Source organism: Neolamprologus multifasciatus, chromosome 5 (assembly GCF_963576455.1).
Source record: "Neolamprologus multifasciatus chromosome 5, fNeoMul1.2, whole genome shotgun sequence".
NCBI lineage: Eukaryota > Metazoa > Chordata > Actinopteri > Cichliformes > Cichlidae > Neolamprologus > Neolamprologus multifasciatus.
Genome location: NC_140443.1, coordinates 25,085,404 through 25,107,602, shown reverse-complemented (window position 1 = coordinate 25,107,602; position 22,199 = coordinate 25,085,404). Strand labels below are relative to the sequence as shown.

At 41.6% G+C, this 22,199-nt stretch overlaps 1 protein-coding gene across 9 annotated transcripts in view; it reads left to right on the top strand.

The window, feature by feature from the left end:
- LOC146518827 (calmodulin-binding transcription activator 1-like) overlaps positions 1-12,881 on the top strand; it is a 51,676-nt gene extending 38,795 nt beyond the window's left edge. For 3 of the 9 annotated variants that reach the window (XM_085160337.1, XM_085160334.1, XM_085160336.1), the window contains 14 exons: positions 601-2,465; positions 3,774-3,900; positions 4,396-4,530; positions 7,549-7,697; positions 8,289-8,473; positions 8,560-8,638; positions 8,725-8,992; positions 9,623-10,143; positions 10,430-10,578; positions 10,697-10,943; positions 11,125-11,193; positions 11,702-11,847; positions 11,926-11,997; positions 12,138-12,783. In XM_085160337.1, coding sequence (XP_085016463.1) covers positions 601-2,465; positions 3,774-3,900; positions 4,396-4,530; positions 7,549-7,697; positions 8,289-8,473; positions 8,560-8,638; positions 8,725-8,992; positions 9,623-10,143; positions 10,430-10,578; positions 10,697-10,943; positions 11,125-11,193; positions 11,702-11,847; positions 11,926-11,997; positions 12,138-12,411 — 4,286 coding nt within the window. In that variant the 3' untranslated portion in view covers positions 12,412-12,783. Of the gene's footprint in view, positions 1-600; positions 2,466-3,773; positions 3,901-4,395; positions 4,531-7,548; positions 7,698-8,288; positions 8,474-8,559; positions 8,639-8,724; positions 8,993-9,622; positions 10,144-10,429; positions 10,579-10,696; positions 10,944-11,124; positions 11,194-11,701; positions 11,998-12,137 lie in introns of all 9 variants that reach the window. The other 6 variants (XM_085160343.1, XM_085160341.1, XM_085160340.1 and 3 more) reach the window with 6 other exon arrangements.
- The last annotated feature ends 9,318 nt before the right edge of the window (positions 12,882-22,199 follow it).

Below are 22,199 nucleotides of genomic sequence, written 5' to 3'. Positions count from 1 at the left end.
TAATCGCACCCATCTTTTGATCTGCATTGGAGGGGCAAATAAGGACAGCTGCCCAAATCTAAGTGGCTTGTTGACTTAAGTACTGCTTCATTTCTTCTTCTCGCTTCTCCACATGTCCTAATTTGTTCACACAGCTCTCTGCATTTTCCCCCATCCCAGCACTTCTGGTTTGATCACTGACTTGATCCCTCAATGGTCAAAGGGGTTTTTATTGGCATTAGACCTCTGACACTTAGACTGGTGTTTGGTGTTTGTTATCCTCTTTGAAAAAATGAACCGGCTACATACTGAACCTGTAAATGAATACAGCTAGTTTAAAGTTTGGAAATATCTTTGGGTAGTAAATATCTTGCAAAGTAAGCAAATTGTACATTCAAAGGGTATTTACTTAAAGTTTTTGCAGCAGTTGTATCAGAGTCTTCATGAAGTCAGTTTTCAGTGTAGATTCTGAACACTAGAGGGTGCCATTACACACTCTTAGATGTATATGAGTTAATACTACAATATGTTACTGGAAAATTTGACCTGAAAGTATGAAAGGACAGAAAATGATGACAGATGTTTGGTTCTTTGTTGATGTTTTGTTTTGTTTTCTGCCAGGTGCTGGAAGCAGCCTGCATCAGAAATGTTCAAGTGTCAAGCAGCGCATCATCTCCTCCAAGCAGGAGTCAGGAGCAGCAGCAGGAGGGGGAACTGCAGTCAGTACCAATGTAGCAGCAGGCCAGAGAGCTGAGGAAGCAGATGGCACAGAGGTCCAGAACAGCGACGTGTCAGAGGGCCAGACAGAGCCCAATCCTGGAGGGGGGAGGAGCAGAGCAGGTGGAGGAGAGAGGAGGAATGGCAGGATAACCAAACCCTCCTTACTCCCACAGAGCAGCATGGAGGTGTCTTCTTCTACTTCCACCAACCAGGTAGAGGTCCCTGACACCACACAGAGCTCCCCGCTGTCAATCACCAGTGACATGGCTGACAGTCCTGCTCTTGCAATTGGAGCGGGCTTATCACAGAGCACAGCTGTGTTCATGTCTGAGGTCACCACGCTCACTGGGGATTCGGTTTATTCCGCCGGCCACACCCACCTGCTGGCAGCAACCCACGACAGTGCCACCGCTGGGATTCTGTTAGCTGTTGCCCCTGAAAACCAGAGATTTGCATCGTTTCCTGGTGGAGTAGGATTGGGCGAGGGAGGAGAGTTGGTTCTGTCCAGCTCTTTAGACTCTGGTGGAGCAGTCAGCCTTCCTGAAACCACCATGACCTTTGACCCCGATTGCTTCCTCAACAATCCCAAGCAGGGCCAGACATACGGAGGAGGTGGAGGGAAGACTGAGGGCTGTAACGGTGATGATGGAGGCCTCCACTGTTCCTCTAATGGCTTTGTCTACAGCCCAACCCTCGTCAACAACATCAAGACGGAAGCTACACCCCTAGAACAACCCCTGTCCACTCAGAGTAGCTACGTAGGAGAAGGAGCTGGCCTCAGCCCCAGCACCACGCTGGAGCAAATGGATTTCAGTGCCGTCATGTCATCAGCCTGTGTCCCAACCCTGACCCAGCCTTCACACCACCCTTCCCCAAGCCTCTTCCTCCAGGCCTCCCCTCAAACAAGCCAGCCCTCCCAGCTGCAGACCAACGGTACTGAGGCAACCCAGGAATCTGGCGAGGCCCAGGCTTACATAGGCCTGCCCACGGTGCCAACAGACTCTTCACTTGCCAATGGAGACTCACATACACACCTCCATCAATCCAGGACAGACCAGCAGGCCCTGTGTGCAAGGAATGGGAAAGGATCAGCAGTGGGTTCCTTTCCCCTGACACCGCAGGATACCACTGTCGACCAGTCAGGCAGCAGAGGACACCAGGAGGTCGGAGGCCTAGACAAGCCTGCTGAAAATGGGGGAGAGTTACTCCTCAAGACCGGAGATCCTCGTGAAGCTTATGCCAGTGTTGACACAGAGCACTACCTCCAACCCACAGATGACAACGGAGGAGAGGAAGGTGGAGGAGGTGGTGGAGGAGGAGGAGGGGAAAATGAGATCCTTTGTAATGGTGTGAGCTTGTCAGGGGCAAGCAGCTCAGTGGTGGCCAGTCCTCAGTCAATGGCTACAGGCGCAACCATTGAGGGGGCGCTCTATAGCTCTCCACTTCCTCAGCAAGGTGGGGGGGTGTCAGCTGCAACAGCTGGAGCAGGAACAGCCATCAGTCTGGAAGGCTTTGAGGCTTCTTTTGGAAGCCAGTTTTCTGATCTCATCAATGATTTTATCTCAGTTGAAGGGTCTGGGAATGGGGTCGGGGCAGCTGTCAATGGGGTTCTGATGCCCCAGGAGGGGGCAGCAGGAGAGGAGCAGGGCACAGCAGCAGGCCACTTGCAAGGCTCTGAGGTGGAGCAGGGAGCTTTGGGATTGCTCCAGGAGACTGGGAGGCTGTTTGGCGTGACAGACTACTCCCCAGAGTGGTCTTATCCAGAGGTTAGTAAACCCAACTTGATTGTCATTATTTATTCATAATTATTCCCTACAGTGAAATTAGTCTTTGCAGCACATGACTGAAGGTGGCTCATATGAACGTTAAGCACTGAAATCATGCTGAGCACAATTTGTACCGCCAGCTTGCTTGTGTGGTCATTAAGGAGACCGAATATGTCAGATTCAGCTGACTGGATTTTGATGAAATTTCAATATTTAACTGATTCTTCAGGATAGCCTCATTAATTTACCCATGTACCATTTCTAATATTCCAGACAGCAGTCTGTGATATAATTACCACAAATACTTAAGATAAGACTGCATCTTGCCGCCATAATTTCCAAAAGCTATGGCATACCGAATTTTATGGCGGATTAAAACTGCCAAAATTTAAATTAAAGAAATATCAGAAATAAAGAAACTGAGTTAAATACCACATAAATGACTTTGTAACATAAATTGATATTTTAGTTTTACCTTTATTTTCATCTCTCTATATTTGTATTTTTCTCATCTACTACAGACATCACAGTTTATTTATGTACATTTTAAAATTAGGAATATTGTACAAAGGTAAATAAATACAAAAGGCAAAGCAAATCAATTCAGTTTACATTTTATTAGTGACTTATTGTGTGCACTTTTAATATTACTTTTCATACATTTAAAAGCATATTTGTATTTATTTAATAACTCCTTTATTTAACTATTTATTATTTTGGCAGTTTTAATCATCCATAAAAGTCTGCTACTGTGTTTTTACAGCTTTCATTTGAATCATCACCAATACATCCTTTTCAGGTTTAGGTTTCATAAAAAAACATCAACAGTTTTCTCCAAAGGCCAGTGATCCATTTTTGCACTAAATGCCTCCTTAATTTGCCGGCAATGATGATCTTTGTGTATTGCATTATTTTAGCTACACTGGCAGGAACACAGAACAGCTTCATTCAGGCAGTTCAAGCTAATTTGCTTTGCTTTGATGTAAGGCATAGCACAGCCTCTAGGGGCTGCTAGCAGTCACGGATCTGTCATTGCCAAAGTAGCAGGTAGCCTACTTTGTAAATGAAGAATGAAGACGAAAGCAAATATTTAGGCGCCTGGGTCCCGAACATTTGTCTTAGTCACAGATGGGGTTTTTGATAGAAATAAGGCATTCTGCATACTAACACACATACACACATCAAGTGACGTGTCTCATTTCTCTTAGACTGTTGTTTAAACTTATACTCTGTAGCAGTGTACTGTAAACACACACACAAAGCTACACTGTGTGATATTACTCTGAGACATTTACCTGTCTGTTGCAGGGTGGAGTGAAGGTGCTCATAACAGGTCCATGGTTGGAGTCAAGCAGTGAGTACAGCTGTCTTTTCGACCATATCAGCGTCCCCGCTGCCCTCATTCAGCCCGGGGTGCTGCGCTGCTATTGTCCAGGTAACACACTTGTGCTTGTGAAGACTCTGTTTTGTCTGGGGTTTTTTTGTTTTGAATGCCTTGGTATTTCTTTGCGAAGCACTTTGTGAGCTTTACTTACTTTACTCTCACAACTCACACTTTCCTTTATTTATAAATTCAAACCTTGGTCTGACCTTGATAATAAGCAACTTTTGAAGAAAGGAAGACCCTGACAGGGTTGCTTTTCAGGAGATGCAATCATTTTAATATTACAAGATGATACAAATGAACACATCGGGTTTTTTTTATTTGTTTATTTTTTTAGGATTAAGTAAATGATACTTGATTATCAGGCTGTTTGATCAGTGTGATTGGGGTAAAGTTCAAGGAAATACTGACTTGCATAAGCATAACATTCACAATATATAATGTGTGATTGACTAACAAACTTTCCTTAAGTTAGCCTTTGACATTTACCACTGCAGTTCATCCAGTGCAGACACGCTCCAACACCTTTTTGATATCCATTTCCAGCCCATGACACAGGACTAGTGATGCTGCAGGTAGCTATGGGCGGTGAGGTCATCTCTTCCTCTGTGGTGTTTGAGTACAAGGCACGCGACCTTCCAGCCCTCCCATCATCTCAGCATGACTGGCTGTCCCTGGATGGTGAGGACCACAATTTTTTGTGTACTGATGGCTGCACTTGTTTCAGTGACTTTAGCATGTAACTGTCTTATTGTGTACACAGAGTGCCGATATAAACCTGAGTTTTGTAAAAACACACACACACAAATCTGTGTGTGTGTGTGTATGATGCTGCCACTTTGCTACTCTGTTCTATTCCCTGATTCTCACATCCTGGTGTGAGATGCTTTTTGTTTGTTTTTCTGTACTCAGTGTAATCCTGACCAGTTTTGCTTGTCTTTAGTGCGTTCTTCTCTTCTAGCAAGCAGCTGTTTTTTCCGTAACCCTCTGCCTGCATGCAAATTGTATCTAGCAGTAAACTGTTTTGATGCCTGTTGTTTCAATAGCGCAGGCATGTACCAGGCTCTTTCATCTTCACTGACAGCATTCATAGAGATGTTCGGCTTTGCCTGGTTGGCTTTGTTTTGGGCAGAGTCGCTTATTACTGAGTCTTGTTTGCATAAAGGATTGTTTTGTTTGAGCTGTAGATGTTCTGTGTGAGTTAAAAAAAAAAGTACTTTAAAGGTGATAGAGAAAAAATTAAACTTTCTTTGAGTGATCTGGAGGAAGGGGGGCGCTTTTGTGTGTAAAATATATCTCTTGATACAAATGCAGTTCGGAAACGCACGGGTCTCCTCGGTAAAGGCATGTCCTGGGTCTGCGTTCGCCCCCGTCTCTGCCTTGCGCAATGCGGCAATGCGGCTCCCCGCAGCAGGCTGGCTGATTTTTTTTTTTTTTTTTTTTTTTTTTTTTGCTTTGCTAGAATGAAGGGCAAGGACATAAAGGCACAATCGCGGACCATTTGACAGTCGAAATGCTGGGCACCGCTGGCAGTGGCGCTGTGCAGCCCGTGCTATATTTAGACTCTGTGACTGACTGTGAGCGGAGATAGCGGGCTTGGCGCGTTTCCCCCTCTCTTGTCCTTTGTTTGGCAGAGGCTCAAAGTATGTGAAGCATACAGATAAATAACTACAATCAAACACCCGTAGCACCCGGCTTTGTCACACGCCGTTGCTCCAGTGTGTGCAGACATGCTGACGACCGAGCCTCCTGTAGCTCCGAGTCTGGCGGGCGGATTTGAAGCGCGCTGTTTTGCCAGACATAAAGTGGAGACTGTTCGCTCCCTCTCTCCTTCTCTCTTGCTCTCTCGCTCTCTCGCTCTCTTGCTCTCTCCCTGCACTTAGCTGTGTTTTTTTGCACGGCTGGAGTAGCAACGTGTGAGTCGCACACTTCAAACTAACGGGGTTGAAGCGGGAACAAGAACAAAGAGAGAAGCAGATAGAGAGAGACTCGCTGTTTGGGTTCGTAGCTTATTTGATTTGTTGATGTTTTTTAACTGGTCTTTGTAGCTCAGCTGAGTTTTTTCTTTTTCTTGTGTTGTAGATGGACATAAACGTCCCAATTTTTCACTTTAATTCAGAGCTGTGGAGCCTTTGCTAGGTTTCCATCCCACGTTTTCTGTCAGTTTCTTTTTTTAATTTCAGTAGTTTCCATGTGGTTGCCCTGCCAGTCGATTTTAAACAAATGCAGGTGAAGCTGCCACACGATGCCGTCACGCTGGCTCCCAGCCTTTTTGAGTTGAGTTGTAGAATTGTGGATGAAGCTTGTCTGGTTGACCTGTTCGGTTTCAGCACCACCAGGAGTGGACAGAGCCTCTGAACACTAAGAAGCTCATGTAGAGAGGCCCTGATCAAAACAAGCATATAGAAGAGTGTGGGGATGCTTACGTGCAGATGTGTTGTTTGTGGAACATTTGGGCATGTTTGGATGTTCACGTTCATTTTTGAAAGTTCCTCTGTTTTCATAATTTCCTCAAAAATGGTGTGTTTAATTGATGACAAGAATTCTCAGTGACCTGTGTGTAACAATAAAAAAACCCGAAAGCATTTTACTTTTTGGTAGTTTTGGCACAAGTTTGATCATCAAAACCATATTTAGCGATGTGCTATAACACTGGAGACTTTCAAATTTGGTGTTTTTGTTTGTCACTTTGGCCAAATCTCAAAGGAAATCAGGAAGTCTGAACAGCACAGTAAATTCACAGGTACCAGGGATAATTATTGTCAAGCAAACTCTTAAAAATCAGAGAAGAAAAGAGTTCAACAGGTGAAAATGTGTCGATATGATGAAAATGCGGTTTCTTGCTGGTCAGTCAGAAAAAATTGCACACAAAATAAACAGTTTATAAGATAAGGTAATAACTGTGCAAAATAAGACTAATATTAGCAGCAGTAATTATAAGGCCAAGTAGAAAATTAATTACAAATAATAAATTCAAGATTTTATTGAACAGTTAAAAAGGGGAATAAAATGACCCATTTAACTGCCTATTTTCAGTTAATATCTTCAACTTCATTATGGGATTTTATTGTATTAGCTTTTTCTATTAACCAGAAATTAATACTGTAGCAGATATCAGGGTCTATTCTTTTTCTCTGTGTGTGAGAGTGTTTACATGCTGATGTGTTGGTGATAATAGGTGAGGACAGGTGTTTCTGATGTGTTTGGCTGCTAAAACTATTGGAGTGTTTTTGCCTTGTAGTCAGCTGAGCTGTTTTGCTCTGGGATTGGCAGAGTGGAGTGGGAGGAGCCTGAGCCCTTCTGTCAGTGTCATGGCCCCACCCACCTCTGGTTCAGTCTTTGTGCTTCAGGCAGCAGAAAGAAAAATAGGAGTGAAATGAGAGCAGAGCAGAAATAGAGACTCTGTGAGAGAGCAGCAGGTGGAATGACATAATGTGCACTGCAGCAAAAACCGCAGCAGCCCTGAAACAAAGGGTCACATGCAACCCTGCTACAGACATAAATCTGCATTGCATACATGCTTATTTACACTCTTACACTCTTGTTGATAATAATGGGAGTCATTAGATTTCAGCCAGTATTGAATCCCTTCTGCTTTTAAGCTTCTCTATAGCATTTATTGAACTCTCACATGGATTTACCTAATGCCACAGTTTGGTGGTGCTTACAGCTTTAAATGTCCCACCTTCATTCCTGTAGATACCCAGTTCAGGATGTCTATCTTGGAGCGTTTGGAGCAGATGGAACAGAGGATGGCTGAGATAACCAATCAAAATCCCAGCTCAGAAGCCATGGCAACAAAGGGAGGAGGAGTGGAGGGAGGAGGAGCTACTGATCAGCAGTCTCAAGTAAGGCTGTTGTGCCTCTTACGATGAAAGTTCCCTTTAGACCTTTAAAATGTGAAGGCGCACCATAAGAGAAGTGCTGAAAACCATGTGAAACCAAATTCAACTGTTTAAATTTAAAAGCAGCACCATGTGAAGTCATCGTATGCACAAGCAATACATGTAAGCCAAAAGCTCAGACTCCTCTAACACACTGTTTCACATATATTTTTCTACTTTGAGCTCTAGATGATGTCAAAGAGAGGGGATATCCCTAATATGTGGTCATCTTGGGGCAGCTGTGACAATTCGGAGTGCTCTTCAATCCTTCTGTTTGCAAGTGTCAGCCAATTAAAGGAACAAAAACAAGTTGTTTTTCCTTGACTGATAATGAGCTGAATTTACAAGACAAAGAATCTGGCCCTGTCCACATACAAAACTAGTGCTGATCATTCTTTAGTGAAGTGCTCAAAAGCAGCATTAGTTTTTACTGGTTTTCCTTATATTGCAAAGGTGTTGCAGTATGGCAGAAAAGTTAGTGACACCTTGAAATATATTTTTAGCATTTGGAAAAGAGGTTGACCTAGTCTATTGTTTTATTTTACAATCTTCTAGATCTCTCCTGATCAGGGGTCATTCGAAGGTCGTGTGGTGGTGGTGTGTGAGAAGATGATGTCTCAGCCGTGCTGGGCTTCTTCTAATCAGCTTGTCCACAGTAAGAACTCCAGAGGAATGACTTTACTGCATCTGGCTGCAGCTCAGGGTTATGCGGGACTCATTCAGACACTCATTCGCTGGCGGTGAGGAACACACAATTACAACATGCCATCTTGACGGCACAAACTGGAATGCCAGTAATTTTAATGCTATTTGTGTTTCTTCGCAGCACAAAGCATGCTGACAGTATTGACCTCGAGCTGGAAGTAGATCCTCTGAACGTAGACCACTTCTCTTGCACTCCATTGGTGAGCAATCAGTGTTTTTTTTGTGCATATTGCTTTCTTTCCATTCCTCTGTGTGTTTGACGGTTGTTTTCCTTGGACTTCCATAGATGTGGGCTTGTGCTCTGGGCCATACTGAGGCGGCATTGGTGCTTTACCAGTGGGATCCAAGAGCTCTAGCTATTCCTGATTCACTGGGACGCTTGCCGCTAAACATTGCCCGATCCCGGGGCCACACTCGATTGGCTGAGCTCCTAGAGCAACTGCAACATAGTCCTCAAACTCAGGGCCAGCCTTCGGACACTTGGATGGATAGATGGAGAGGAGAGTCACAGACGGGTGGGATGAACAACAGCCCCAGCCCTAACCCAAACTTAGGTTTGTGGTTTCTCAACAACAGGAAAAGTTTTGTTTCACCCTCATAAATAACAAAGTTCTATTTATCCTTGGACTTTTATTGTGGAGATTCTATTTACTAACTTCAGCCACCAGCCTTTAATTATAAAAGTGTATGGATTTTCACTGATATATAGCTGGTTAGTTTAACTTAATATAGAGAGAATAGAAAATGTACCTAGATAACATGAGCCACCTCCCAGCATGACTTAAGCCCTCCTCATTAGCATTAGTGTTTAAAAATGTAGTGAGGTGTTTTTTGGATGGTAGTAACTTCCTCTTTACTGGTTTTGTAGAAATTGCACCAGGAATCATTTAAACATAACCCAAAAAATATGACTTCATAAGGCATTGTATTTACACGTTAGGTTTTTGTACCGTTTGTATAGAGGGAGCTTTAAAGGTGTTGGTAGGCAGTCAGACTTTCTTTTCCTGAGCTAAGCTATCCTACTCCTGACTTTATTTATATACAAACTGATTCTGAAAATTTTGTTTGACAATCCAACAGTAAATCATTACACAGAAAACTGTAAATGATCACCACTATTTATAATTTTAGCTGTAAGTGTAAGTGTTATTGTCACTGTTTTTCCACCATCTTTGTTTCCCCAGAGCTGAGGAGAACCAGGGCAGGAAGCAAGCCAGACAACCAGAGCCAGAGCTGGAGCCAAACAGAACACAGACCCCACAAGGGAACCCAGGGAGAACAGGGAGGTCCACCCCCAGCCAAGAGGCTCAAACCCAACCCAGATTCACAGCAACAGCTAGCTAGCTCGATCTCTGGTACCACCCCCCTCAACTCCTCTCCAGGTCCTAATCCTCAACGGTCTCCTCTCTCTAAGCCGCTACAGACTCAACCCACGAACCTCAGCTGTCAGAAGGCACCACTTACCAGGTCCAGCCCCAGCCAGCCTCAGCTTCCTAGTGCCCCATTCTCCCACCTGCAGGCCAGGATAGGGGGAGCTGGAAGGGGCAGCAGGTGGAGTCTGAGACAGACTCTGGGGCAGCGTAGCCTCGCCAGGAAGATTCTAGGAAAGGAGCGATTGGCCGTTCACCTGCGTCAAAGAGTGCTGTCTGACAGGGGAGAGGAAACAGAGCTGTTGACCTATCAGGATAACGCAGATGACTTGCAGGTACAGATTTTTATGTGCAGTGTTGAGTTCGATCTCTAACCAAGCATTCATGCATGAACTGAGTAGCTGATGCAAACTCAAAAAGTACTCAGAATGGAAGTGGTAAATCATGTATTACTGTGCAGGAGGAAGCTGTAAGTATAAGATTTCAAAGTCTTTGAGATGAGTCATTTAAATATAGAGTGTTATGTGAGACTTTAAAGAGCTATTCAAAAATTACCCAAAAAACTAAGAGGAAGTAGGTTTTGTAAATATTTAGGTAACCTTTCCTTTTCATGATTTGCAGATGGACATCACAATGCTAGCTGATCACATTGTGGAGGCTTCAACTGGCAGACTCAAGCAGGAGGTTATTGAAGCAGAAATTGAATCCAGGAAGGTTGGGATCAGCAGTGATGTCAGATTACTGTCTGGTTACCTTGATGAGGTGGAAAGGTGAGGTTCACATATTTGCATAAGTTATTGCATTGCTTTTTTGTTTTGTTTTGTTTTTTAACAAACAACCATTCTCAATCTTATTATACTTTAAAAAAATAATATTTCTTTTCCTCAGGTTTCTAAACTCCAAACCTCAGACTCCCAGCCCCAAGCCAAATTCTCTCTCAGGGCCAGAGGATCAGCAAAGTCCTCAGGCTAAGCAAGCCCCATCCTCCCCCTCTGAGTGGACCTCCTTTCTTTGTGCAGCTATGAAGGAGGAGAGGTTGAAAACAGATTCCTCCTGTCTAGCCATGACTGAGGCAGAGCAGGGAGAGCTGTATGAGACCATCAGGCATGCTCTGCACTCCCTCAGAAAACACAAGGCGAGTGTAATCTAAACTATTTTAGAAAAAAAAACTGAATTTGTCTTTATGCTCAGCCTACAGTGACTCAATGTATCATCCTCAGTTGCATAATCCACATTTGAAAAAAAAAACAAGCTCAATATGATTGCAAACCATTTTACATATACAAAATTTAGACAAACTCTTGTCACTACCACAGGGTCCCATTCAGGAACAACGCAAAGAGATTGCAGCAGTGATTCAGCGCTGCTATAAGAGATACAAGCAGGTAAGAGTTAACATGTAGTCAAGATTAGCCTCTAACATGTCGCTCTGCAGTTCAATAGTGAAGTAGTGACACAGCAGTTGTTCTCTTCATAGATGTAAGCTAAATTATCAGGTGAATTTTCACTTTGATTCTCTCTCATACGTGGTTAAATCTGTAGTAAAAGAACAACAGATTTCAGTCCACTTGAAAAAGCAAATCTTGCATGTACACGTATGCACTTCTTGTGTTTTTTTACCTTGTTCTAATATAGCAATCTGAGAGGAATATATATAACTTAATGCTGTCATAAACTGAAAGAAAAGACGTTCACATGATGGATTTTGTGTATTCTTGAGATTTTTATTCACTATTATTTTGCTTCCTGATCATTATGTAATATAGCACAAAGTAAGCTCACAGGTCTGTAGTGCATCTGTGGGTCTTATCATGTGCAGACATGTTGCATATTGCAAAAGAATGTCTTTTCTGATCCCAGTGAGTTTTACAGCACTGTTGTCCTCTCTCCCAGTATGCACTTTATAAGAGGATGACCCTGGCAGCCATCTTGATCCAGAGTCGTTTCCGGAGTTTCCATGAACAGAGGAAATTCCAGCAGAGTCGTAGAGCAGCGGTCCTCATCCAGCAATACTACCGCTCCTACAGACACTCTCTCAGGCACGTCTCACACATGCACACACACAAAGGGAATAATTATCTTATGTATAATCTCTTACCCCTCATCTTTGCCTGCAGCAGCCTCCTAACTAAAAAACAGAACCAGGCTGCTCGCAAGATCCTGAGGTTCCTGCTCCGATGCCGCCACAGGTAAGACCTAAAACTCTTAATGCTGATTCAAACACAAGCGCATCCAAAGACACATGCTTGACGCTTAACAAACCCACTGCCACACATACACACACTACACTATTGCTAATAGTTGGTGTTGTTTTACTGTTCACGTGAAGCCCCTTGATGGACCATAGGCCTCTGAAGCGGGTGAGTCTTCTCTTGCTCTCTTCTCTCACTCCCTCTCTCCTGGTGGCTGATGCCTGTTTGCATGTCAGCAGAGGGAGGGGGAGAGGAGATCCTGGATTATCATCCTTCCATCTCGCTCTCTCTCTCTCTTCTTCCCTCCCTATCACCTTGTCTCTCTCTCTCTCTCTCTCTCTCTCTCTCTCTCTCTGTCTCTCTCTGTCTCTCTCTGTCTCTCTGCCAAATGATGTCAGGACTTGTGCATGACTGACATAGTTAGAGGAGCGATCCCTGCGTATGGTTTTCCTAGGGGCATGTTCTGACTGTAATTGCAAGGGGACTTTAAGTGTATTGCTTGGCCTGCAAGTCTTATTTTTTGTGCCTTGATGGGTGGGGAGAGTAGCAGAAGGGAGAATGTGTGCGTCTTTTGGAAGGAGTTGGAAAACAAGACATGCAGTTGCATGCACACTTACACAAATCTCCGACTCTGAGACTAATATGTGTTTGCTCTTCTTCAGGGCCAGAGAGCAGAGAAAGGCCAGGGGTCCTGAGAGCCCACCACCAGGCCCCGCACAGAGCCCCCTCAGCCTGTGAGCAATCTATGTCCCCCTCCATCTTCTCCTTTTTCTGTCTCTTCTCTTCTGCCCTCTCTAAACTCCCTTCCCTTTCCTGACCCCTTTCCCTTGCTTTCTTCTTTCCTCGTCTCCCCTCTTTTGTCTCACCCCCTCTCCCCTCTTCTCTCAAGATGAAAAAAAAAACTTTTCCCAGACAGACTGAGGACAGGATAGGTGTCCATCATGGCAGCTCAGACAGACAGACTGCTGGGCAGAGCCCAGGGACCTGGCTCTGCCCACAGCACTGATCCTCCTCCCCAGTTTCACTGGGAGGCCATCACATTAACCTCATGGCATTCTTTGCACTCTTCATGGGTATGTTTCTTTGCAAGAGCAAGTCGACAAGTCAAACCAGAGAAAACGAGGAAGCGCCCAACAACGGAATACCGCTGTTCACGGCGGCGGCCAGATGCACCGAAAGGCTCCCGTAATGAACAGCTCGCTCGAGAGAAAGGCTACTTTGACATGCAGAAAACACACAAAGCTTGCTGCATTTTGTGTCCGAACAAAAATCCATGAAAGAATAAGAAAAACATAAACCAAAAAACTCACTTCTGTGTTGCATTTGCATGCAAGTTTTTCGCTTATTCCTCCTCTCCATCAATCCCGAAGAGCTACAGTCGCAAATCATTCTGCCGATTTAGTATACCACAGTATCACCAACCACTCGCAGGCGTGCAAACCTATTACTTAGTCACCCAATCAAAAAGGGGAGGAACTGCACTTGAATGTAAGAGGGGCATTGTTAGATAAAGGGATGGGGTCTGAATAACGATGTCTTAATTTGTTACATGGACTTTGTATGGAGTCGTTCTCAGAGGCGGCATTTTGCCCGCCCGATGTGGTGTGTCCGTGTTTGTTCAATTCAATGCATGTGTTTGAGCTACGAGCTCCTGCATGCTTGCCAAAACTGCTTTAGTGTTGTTTCTTTTGTATTTCTGTGTAATTGTGTCTCACTTACGTCCTCATCAACTTATCCTTGCCCTGTGTAATGTGAACTGTGTAAGGACAACTTACTTATTTTGGGTGCTTTTGTTTTGTTTGTTTTTTTAAAGGGAAAAAAAACTTTATTTATTTAAGGGTCTGATTATTTATTTAATTGGCTCAAGAGTGGTTGTAGCTCGAGGCTGGTTTTTTTCCCCCCATGTGATGAAATGCGACATGTTCCAATGGTTAAATGTCTCTGTTAGTTTGTTCTTTGCGTGAACCTCTAAATCCTACCTGTGGTTTTGAGGAGAGAGTCACATACCATTGCCTTGACTTCTTCTTGAGTCTGAGAGGTCTCTATGCTTGCTCTGTACAGGACATGGGTCCTATACCTGCCCCTATACAGGGCACTGGTCCCCATATTAGCCCATACGGGCAATCAAATCCATATTTTGGACTATTGCATATTCCTGTATATAAACTGACGAGGTAAGGGGATATGAGGACCCTGAAACTTTTTCATAAGAGGACTGTATTTAAGATTATAAATTATTTTACTCCCATAATGAGAACTTAAGACAGAGACCTGGGTACACAGGATGGCTGTATTGCTTGTAAATAATGTAGATAATACAAACGGATTAACGTGCATGAGATTTAAGACAAAGAAACAGCAAAAAGAACATGTTAGTGGCTATGGACTGTCAGAGGATTTTAACTGCTTCACTTTAAGAGTATCCAGTTATAAGTGTTACTGAAAAGAACATTTTGTTAAAAAGCATGCAACTTGAAAACTCTAATGTTAGAATTATAAGTGGGAAAAACAAAGTTAGCTGAAACAATGATCTTTCAGACAAAACATTTACACTTTGTGCTTTTCGTTTCTTGGCTAGCAAAAATTAAACTCCTTTTGCCAGTAGTGCCAATTATTATGAATGCTATTTTGCCTAACAGTATGTTACGTTGGCGAAACCAACGCCCAAAAGATATCGGTAAGATCTACCGAGGCAACACGCAGACAATAAACCGCAGAAGAGATGTAGTGCCAGCGCAGCCGTAGACCTCCTACAAGTTCTGAAGTTTGCCCAAGGCAGGCTTACGTATAGGTGACGATGCACGTGGGGAAATGATGCCAATGGCGATGATGATTGTTTAAATGTGAGTGCAACGACTGACGATGCAAAAGAAAAGAAAAAAAAAAGGGAAGAGGGCGCTACATTCTTCACAATGTGGTTGTGCTTCAGCAGCATACTAGCTTTTATTAAGATCATTTATCACACCTACAGCGGATCCAACCTGGCCTCCAGTCTAAGCTTTCCATCCTCAAACAGAATGTCCTTCCCCGTTTTGGTTTTGACATATCATTTTCTCCTCATTGTCACTGCCATAATTATACTACATGTACTTTAGACTTATGGAAAGCTCTGTTTAGAAAGTGCCTGCTCAATAACAGAAAAGTGCAAAATAATATCAGGAAGTATCTTATTGTGTGTCCTCTGAAAGGTTTCCAGTTAACCTGTTTGTTTTTTCCTAAATTGTGTGTTTTCAAATGAATCTGACAGTGTTAAACTTGACCTTAGTCTAAGCTGGAAGCTGTAATTGGGAATGTGGTGTGAATGAATGCTCATGGCCTGATTGACGCTGTGTGTCGCTTGCTCGGGCGATTAATTACACTATTGCCGTTAAGTCCTACTTTTTGTGTGCGTTTTTCAGTAATTAGAAGGGAGAAAACCGCTGAATTCAGCCTCCGTGTACTAAAGTATGAAAGGCACAGTCACGAGTCTGTTCGCCCTCCAAGAGGAAGCTGTGTTTTCTTTCACTTTGTCTGCTTTTCCCCTACAAAAAAAGTATTTTACAACATTTAAACAAAATCATAACTGGGCTTTTTTTTTTTCCTCATAGAGGACAAAAATATCTTTCACACACACTTCCTTTCTTTGTCTTTCTCCCTGTCTCACAAGGATGTGCATAGACACATAAACGCAAATGTACACACAGGTGCAAAAATAAAACGGCCACACGCTTTCTCTCTGTGCTTATGTCTTCGGGAACAATGAAATCTCTCCCTTAGATTTTACTCAGGGTTGAAGAACAGGGAGATGGTATGTGGAGTGCAATGACTACTGGCACAGAGTTGTAACACTGCAGGTGACAGGTTGTGTACATTTGGGTGTGTATGTGTACATATTTGAATGTGTCGGGGATACGTCGTCCACTTGTATCCACACTCTTTATAATAGTCTAGAAGCAGCAAATGTGATCTGTTTGCCTTATCTGAGAAGAGAGTGAAAAACACGCTTAAATATGAATTCCATTCAAAGCAAGTAATAGGGTAGGAAAAAAATACTTATGCATTTGCTGTAGTCTTAAACGCACAAGATTCTTAATATAAGAAATTCATAAGTGATACAAAAAATAGGTAATGGCCCCTGAACACCTGAAAAACAAAACAAAGTGAAAAGAGATAGCAGATTGTGAGATTAACAGCTGGAAGATATCGATTGTGTTCCATATGTTTTCTGAGGTTTCATCATACTGAGAGACAGCCATGGTTTGGACAGTGCTGTTAGGAGCGTTCATACGGTATCACATGAATAACTTCTTAAACTGCCCTTCCTCTCACATCAGCACAACTAAAGGACACTGCTTTTATATAACAGACACACATGAACATACGCACATACACAACAACTTCTAAATGCTCAAGCTTACAGACCACACGCACACGCGAAACTGAACACACAGATTGCAGAAAATCCATCAATATGCTCACGTTTTTGGAGAGGATGGTGACTGTAAAAAGAATATGTAGAGTAGAAGAAGTTAAAAAAATAAAATAAAGAAATAAATACATAAATAAAAATAAGAAATGTTGCCATAGTAAACAGCTGGTTAACATGTGCAGAGATGGCCTCTGTTCTCTTAAGTCCGCCTAGAAATGAATGGTATATAACCTTTCAGGCCTTGTTTTGAGAGGGCGTGGCCAAACACCACATTGCATGCTAGAATGGTAGTCCCTCATAGATAATCTATGGCTAGACCTCTCCTTGCCTTCCTCTTCTTTCACTCCCCCCTGGCCCTCCCCGCTCTTCTCCCGCTCTCATCTCCTGCTGTATTCCCACCTTGCCTGCTGTTGTGTTCTCCATGCCTATCTCAGTCTCTCATTCCTTTTTATTTTGTAGCCTAGTTTTTAACTTCTTTTGTTTTACGAACATGCATGCACAAGCATCACTAAATTGTTGATGTTTTAAAAAGAATATTTTGTTGCTGAGGCCATGCAAAGTGTTTTGAATATTGCCCTTATATGTGGAAAATGTCTTCTGAATGCTTTACATAATTTCTGCTGTAAAATGATATCAGAATAAAAAAGAAAATTTGCACTTTAACACATTTCCTGGCTCGTATTTATCCCTCACTGGGTCCCTAATGAGAAACTTGCAGATTGCGATGCTCCACTGAAGGGATGTCAAACTCATTTTACACTGTGGGCGACATATAGCGGGCCAGACCAGTGAAACTCTCCTCTCTCTTCTATCATTGTAAACAGGTTTACCTATACACTTGATCGCTGGAATAAGTATTAGAAAAAGAACTGATTTTAACATTCCAGCTCTTTTCCCAGAGTGTCTTGTGATTAAAAAACAGAGTTTCTAGTTTATTTACAGAATATGTTCTTTCTTTTTTTAATTACCGTGGACCTATTATAAAAAAAACAATCAAAAATAGAAGTTTATATAGTAGAAAAAGCAGGAAGGTTTCTGTCATTTAATTATCTGTTACTTTGGTGTAACATGAATGGCCATGGCTGAAATCCTCATCAGTAGGAAAAGCTGTAAAACTTATGAAAGTAAAGTTAAAAGTTCGTGTTTATTCTATTGCTGTCAAACGATTAAAATCTTTAATCGGATTAATCACAGGGTTGCTGTGGATTAATTTCGATTAATCACAATTAAATATCACTAATTTTTAATCTATATTAATCACATTTCATTTTGCATGAGCAAACTCAAGAAAAAAGGATATATACACACTTAACATGTTTATTGAGCACCTTGAACATTCATGTTAACAAAAAACTGTAAACATTTATCCACATTAATGTGGTCCTAAGACAAACTAACTTGTTGACATTGCCTGAGAGGAGAGATGTCGCTTCTTATTTACAATGTTGCTTGCAACTGTGAACGGTCTCTCGCACAGCACAGCGGTTGCAGGAGTGGGCAGATATTTGCAAGCCAGCAGTGCCAGCTTGTCATGAGCTCCTGAAGGAGCTGACCACCACTCTGAGGGACAGTCTTAATGATCGGCTCTGCTCTATACAAGTGCTTGATTCCGTCAGGCAGAAACTCCTCATCTGATTCTGAATCTGAGCACATCTGTAACAGACTCACTTATTACAAGTCTCATCATGCAGCAATCTTTCAAGTAATGCTTTGCATTAAAATGTGATATTTTAAGCTGGAAGTGCTTCGGTGAAAAGAAGATTCCTTCTTGCACAATGTGCATAATACTGGTCAACTGTTCCGTCTTGTTTTTGTTTTTTTATACTCAAATTTCCCATCGAGAGGACCAATCATCTTCCATATTTAGTTGACTAATTCTGCTGCCTGTCACTACCAGATCAACTGCCTATTTGCTCATGTGCGAAGGTAACTCTCCTTGGACAAACTGCCCGAAATGCGGTGACAGAGACACGTCAGGGATTTTGAGTCATTCTGCATTTCAGATGGGTTAACTGCGTTAAAAATTTTGATCTGCTTATGATGGATTTATCTGTCCTGAAGACTTTCTGTGACTCTGTAGTGGCATCAGTGATCTTTCATGATGTGGTCTGCTGCTAAGCATTCCTTAGCAATATAAATAATTATGAAAATAAAATGAACAAATATTTCCAAATTAATCTTAACACATAATGCTCTGGTCATAATTATATCAAGGTCAATCAGAGCAGCCAATCAGAGTGCCCCAAAGGACCTGGCTGGGGGTTGGTGGTCAAAAGGAGTGGACACATATCCATACCTCTACAGGTATGTCATCTGGACCAACTACCTGTCCACTCTTCATCCTCTCTACTCTTCATGCTCTTCATAGCTGTCCTAACTCCCTTTTTACTAATTCACTAACTTTCCTCCATTTGCTATCCTCTTTCTATAATTTTCTTGACTCATCAGCTCATCAAAGTAGTCTTTCCAACACTATACTAACTGAACAAATATACTAACTGAAAACTTACATCTCTATATTTAATTACCCTAATCTGCTGCACATCCTTTCAGACTCAGTCTCTCAGCCAGCCGGTTGATACAAGTCCTTTCTTTCCTTCCTTAGTGCACATCACATTCACTATAAGGATTTTCCTTTGCCATCTCATTGCCCAGTCTCCCAGTAGTGCTGTCGACTTTCTTCTTTTCCAGTCTCTTCCTTTAAACCCTTTACTGTACTTCCACCACCAAGTTCCCTTGCCTTCTCTCCTCTGCCCAGAGAAATCAACAAACAGCTTCTTGACAGTTTCCCTCACCACTTCAGCTGTTTCCCAGCACACCACAGCCTTGTTGTCTTTTCCTACACGACTGCACGTTCTTAATAAGATGACAGGGGAACATAGTTACTTCAGCAAAACTATTAACAGTACATTAGGATAATACTAATGTAATAATTTTAATTAAGAATCTGACATATAAAATCCTACTTAAGTAAAATTTTGCGTATTATCACGAGTATTACATTTATCTTTATTATTTTATACTTTTTAAATATAAAGTATAAATACTTGTGAAAACTTTTGAGTACTTTACAACAAGGGACTTGCTATGCTGTCAAGTTGCTTGACCGTTACACAACTTAAAGTTAGTCGCAACTTAACAAGTATGATTAGATATGATTGGATATTTATGAATCAGTGCAAGGTGGTGACAGGTTCTTTTGCCTGCTGTGTTTGACATGACATAAGGGTACAGTCTGTTATTCAACAGCGTTTCTGGATCAGTGTCATCATGAGTTAAAAAAAAAAAAAGAAGAAGAAACAGAAAAAGAAAGATTAAAGCTTCTCTTCTGTGAAAAAGTGAACCATGGCATTTCAGGACAAGACTTGGGGAAAATGTTTAATTTTATTTCATGCTTGTAAGCACACTTGAATTTGTGTCATCCATCAGTAAAACAAAACAGACTGGCTTCTGTTTGCTGAAAAAAGTGAGATTTGTGCCATCTGAGAGGCTCCTGGAAACTTGGGGAAATGTTTATGTTACAAAAACATGACATTTTAAAATATGGAAACCAGATTGATTATTGCTACTCAACAGTAACCGGGGTGGAGCTTAGCAAATGTATCAGAGGCCTTTAGAATGCTTTTCGTTCAAATGAATGTTGTCATAACATTAATAGAAGAAAACATTTTGCAGGGTGCTGACAGATTTTACACACACTTGCAGTGGATTACAGTGGAAAAAAAGAGAAGACAGAAAAGGAAGAAGAGATTATTTTCGAAGGTAAGAACCTAGTGACAGTTGCTAAAGTGGAAATTTAAAGGTGACATGCAGTGTCCACATTAATGTTTAACTTTTGTAAACACAATGTGGACCTGTACATGTGTTGCTCTTCTAAGGTACTTTCTTGCTGCATAGTGTGAAATGCTTCTAAGAGTACATCTGTGCATGCAATTTTTGCATTATGGTTACAAAAGAGAAGTTGAATTGTGTATATACCACTTCAGTAAGTTTTTGCATTGCAATGGTGTATTATCTTATTGGATTATTGATAATTTTTATTGAAGTAAATAAATTCTCCTTTGACTGCTCAAGGACATGAAAGACTGTTTCAGATGGGCATCCCTCTTTATTTGTTTTCTCAGACTGGGCTTAGGAGACAGAGGCATTTGTACATGGGTACTCACATTTTGTAATTCCTTTAGTGTGATATAACAAAGCAAGTACTTTCTTACAGCCCATTCTTACACCAACCATGTTTGAAATTTTTACAGGCTAACTACTAAAATCTAACAAAGAGGAATGAAAATGTTTGAATTTTAGGATCTGGTATGTTTTGTTGTTTAGCTAGGGAAACTATGTGTTTTAATTTTATTACATGCTTAAAAGCACACTTAAATCTATGGTCGTCCATCAGTAAAAATAAACAAAAAAAACAGACTGGCTGCTTAATGCTTCTTTTTCCTGGAAAAAAAAAAGAGATTTGTGGCTTTTCAGAGGCTCCTGGAAACTTAGGAAAATTTGTTATGTTACAAAAACATGACAGAAGCCAGGTTGATTATTGCTACTCAACAGTAACCGGGGTGGAGCTTAGCAAATGTATCAGAGGCCTTTAGAATGCTTTTTGTTCAAATGAATGTTGTCATAACATTAATAGAAGAAAACATTTTGCAGGGTGCTGACAGTGGTTACACACACTTGCAGTGGATTACAGTGGAAAAAAAGAGAAGACAGAAAAGGAAGAAGAGATTATTTTCTAAGGTAAGCATCGCTGGGCAAGTGACAGTTGCTAAAGTGGACATTTTAAGGGTATATGTCCATGTTAAGTTTAACTTTTGTAAACACAGTGTGGACCTCTACATGTGTTGCTCTTCTAAGTTACTTGTTTGCTGAACAGTGTGAAAGTGTGAAATGCTATTAACATGTAAAAAACAACAACAACAACAACAATCATTTATTATTGAAGTTGCATCCAGTCAATCTAATACAGTATCACTCATCAATCCTCTCACTTACTGCTTTATTCTGATAGTTAGTTGGACACAGTATTTCATTTTTCCCATTTGGACTTTATTTTGTTTTCTGAACTTTTTCCAAGCGTTTCAATAAACAGCTCACCTGTTTTCTTTGTCACATCTACAGACTGTGACATTTGAGTACATTTCAGAGCCTGTTAAGAAGTTTAATTAGGACTTGGACTTCTTCTGGGTTCTGATTTTGAGTGTCTAGCCTCAGCGACACATATCAATACATAAAACACTGGTTAGACCTAGGCTATCCCCTCTTTAATTTTGGTAATTCCACACTGCCGGAAAATCAAACAAAACATGCTTGCTGTTGTGTTCTCCATGCCTATCTCATTCTCTCATTCCTTTTTATTTTGTAACATGAATGGTCATGGCCAAAATCATCATCAGTAGGAAAAGCTGTAAAACTTATGAAAGTAAAGTTAAAAGTTCATGTTTATTCCTACCTTCACATTTTCCAAACCTGTCCTGTGGTCTGGGTTGGAGTGTTTGCCAGGGGAATTTTGGCCCAAAGCCCTATGTTTGACAGCCCTGCTGTACTCTAGCTGGTTTAGGCCCTGTCATGTGCCCATAACACTCTTTGCCCTGTTACTACCACTGCTATTATTGTTGTTGTTATCGTTATTATCGTCATCATCATTTTTACTAACACCAAAACGGATCAAACTTTAACTTTCGTTTACCAAAGTTTAGCACAACAGCTGGAAAATTACTGGTATATTCTGGTTACGTCACGGCAATGTCTTTTTTTTTTTTTTTTTTTTTTTACCGTAACATGTCTTTTT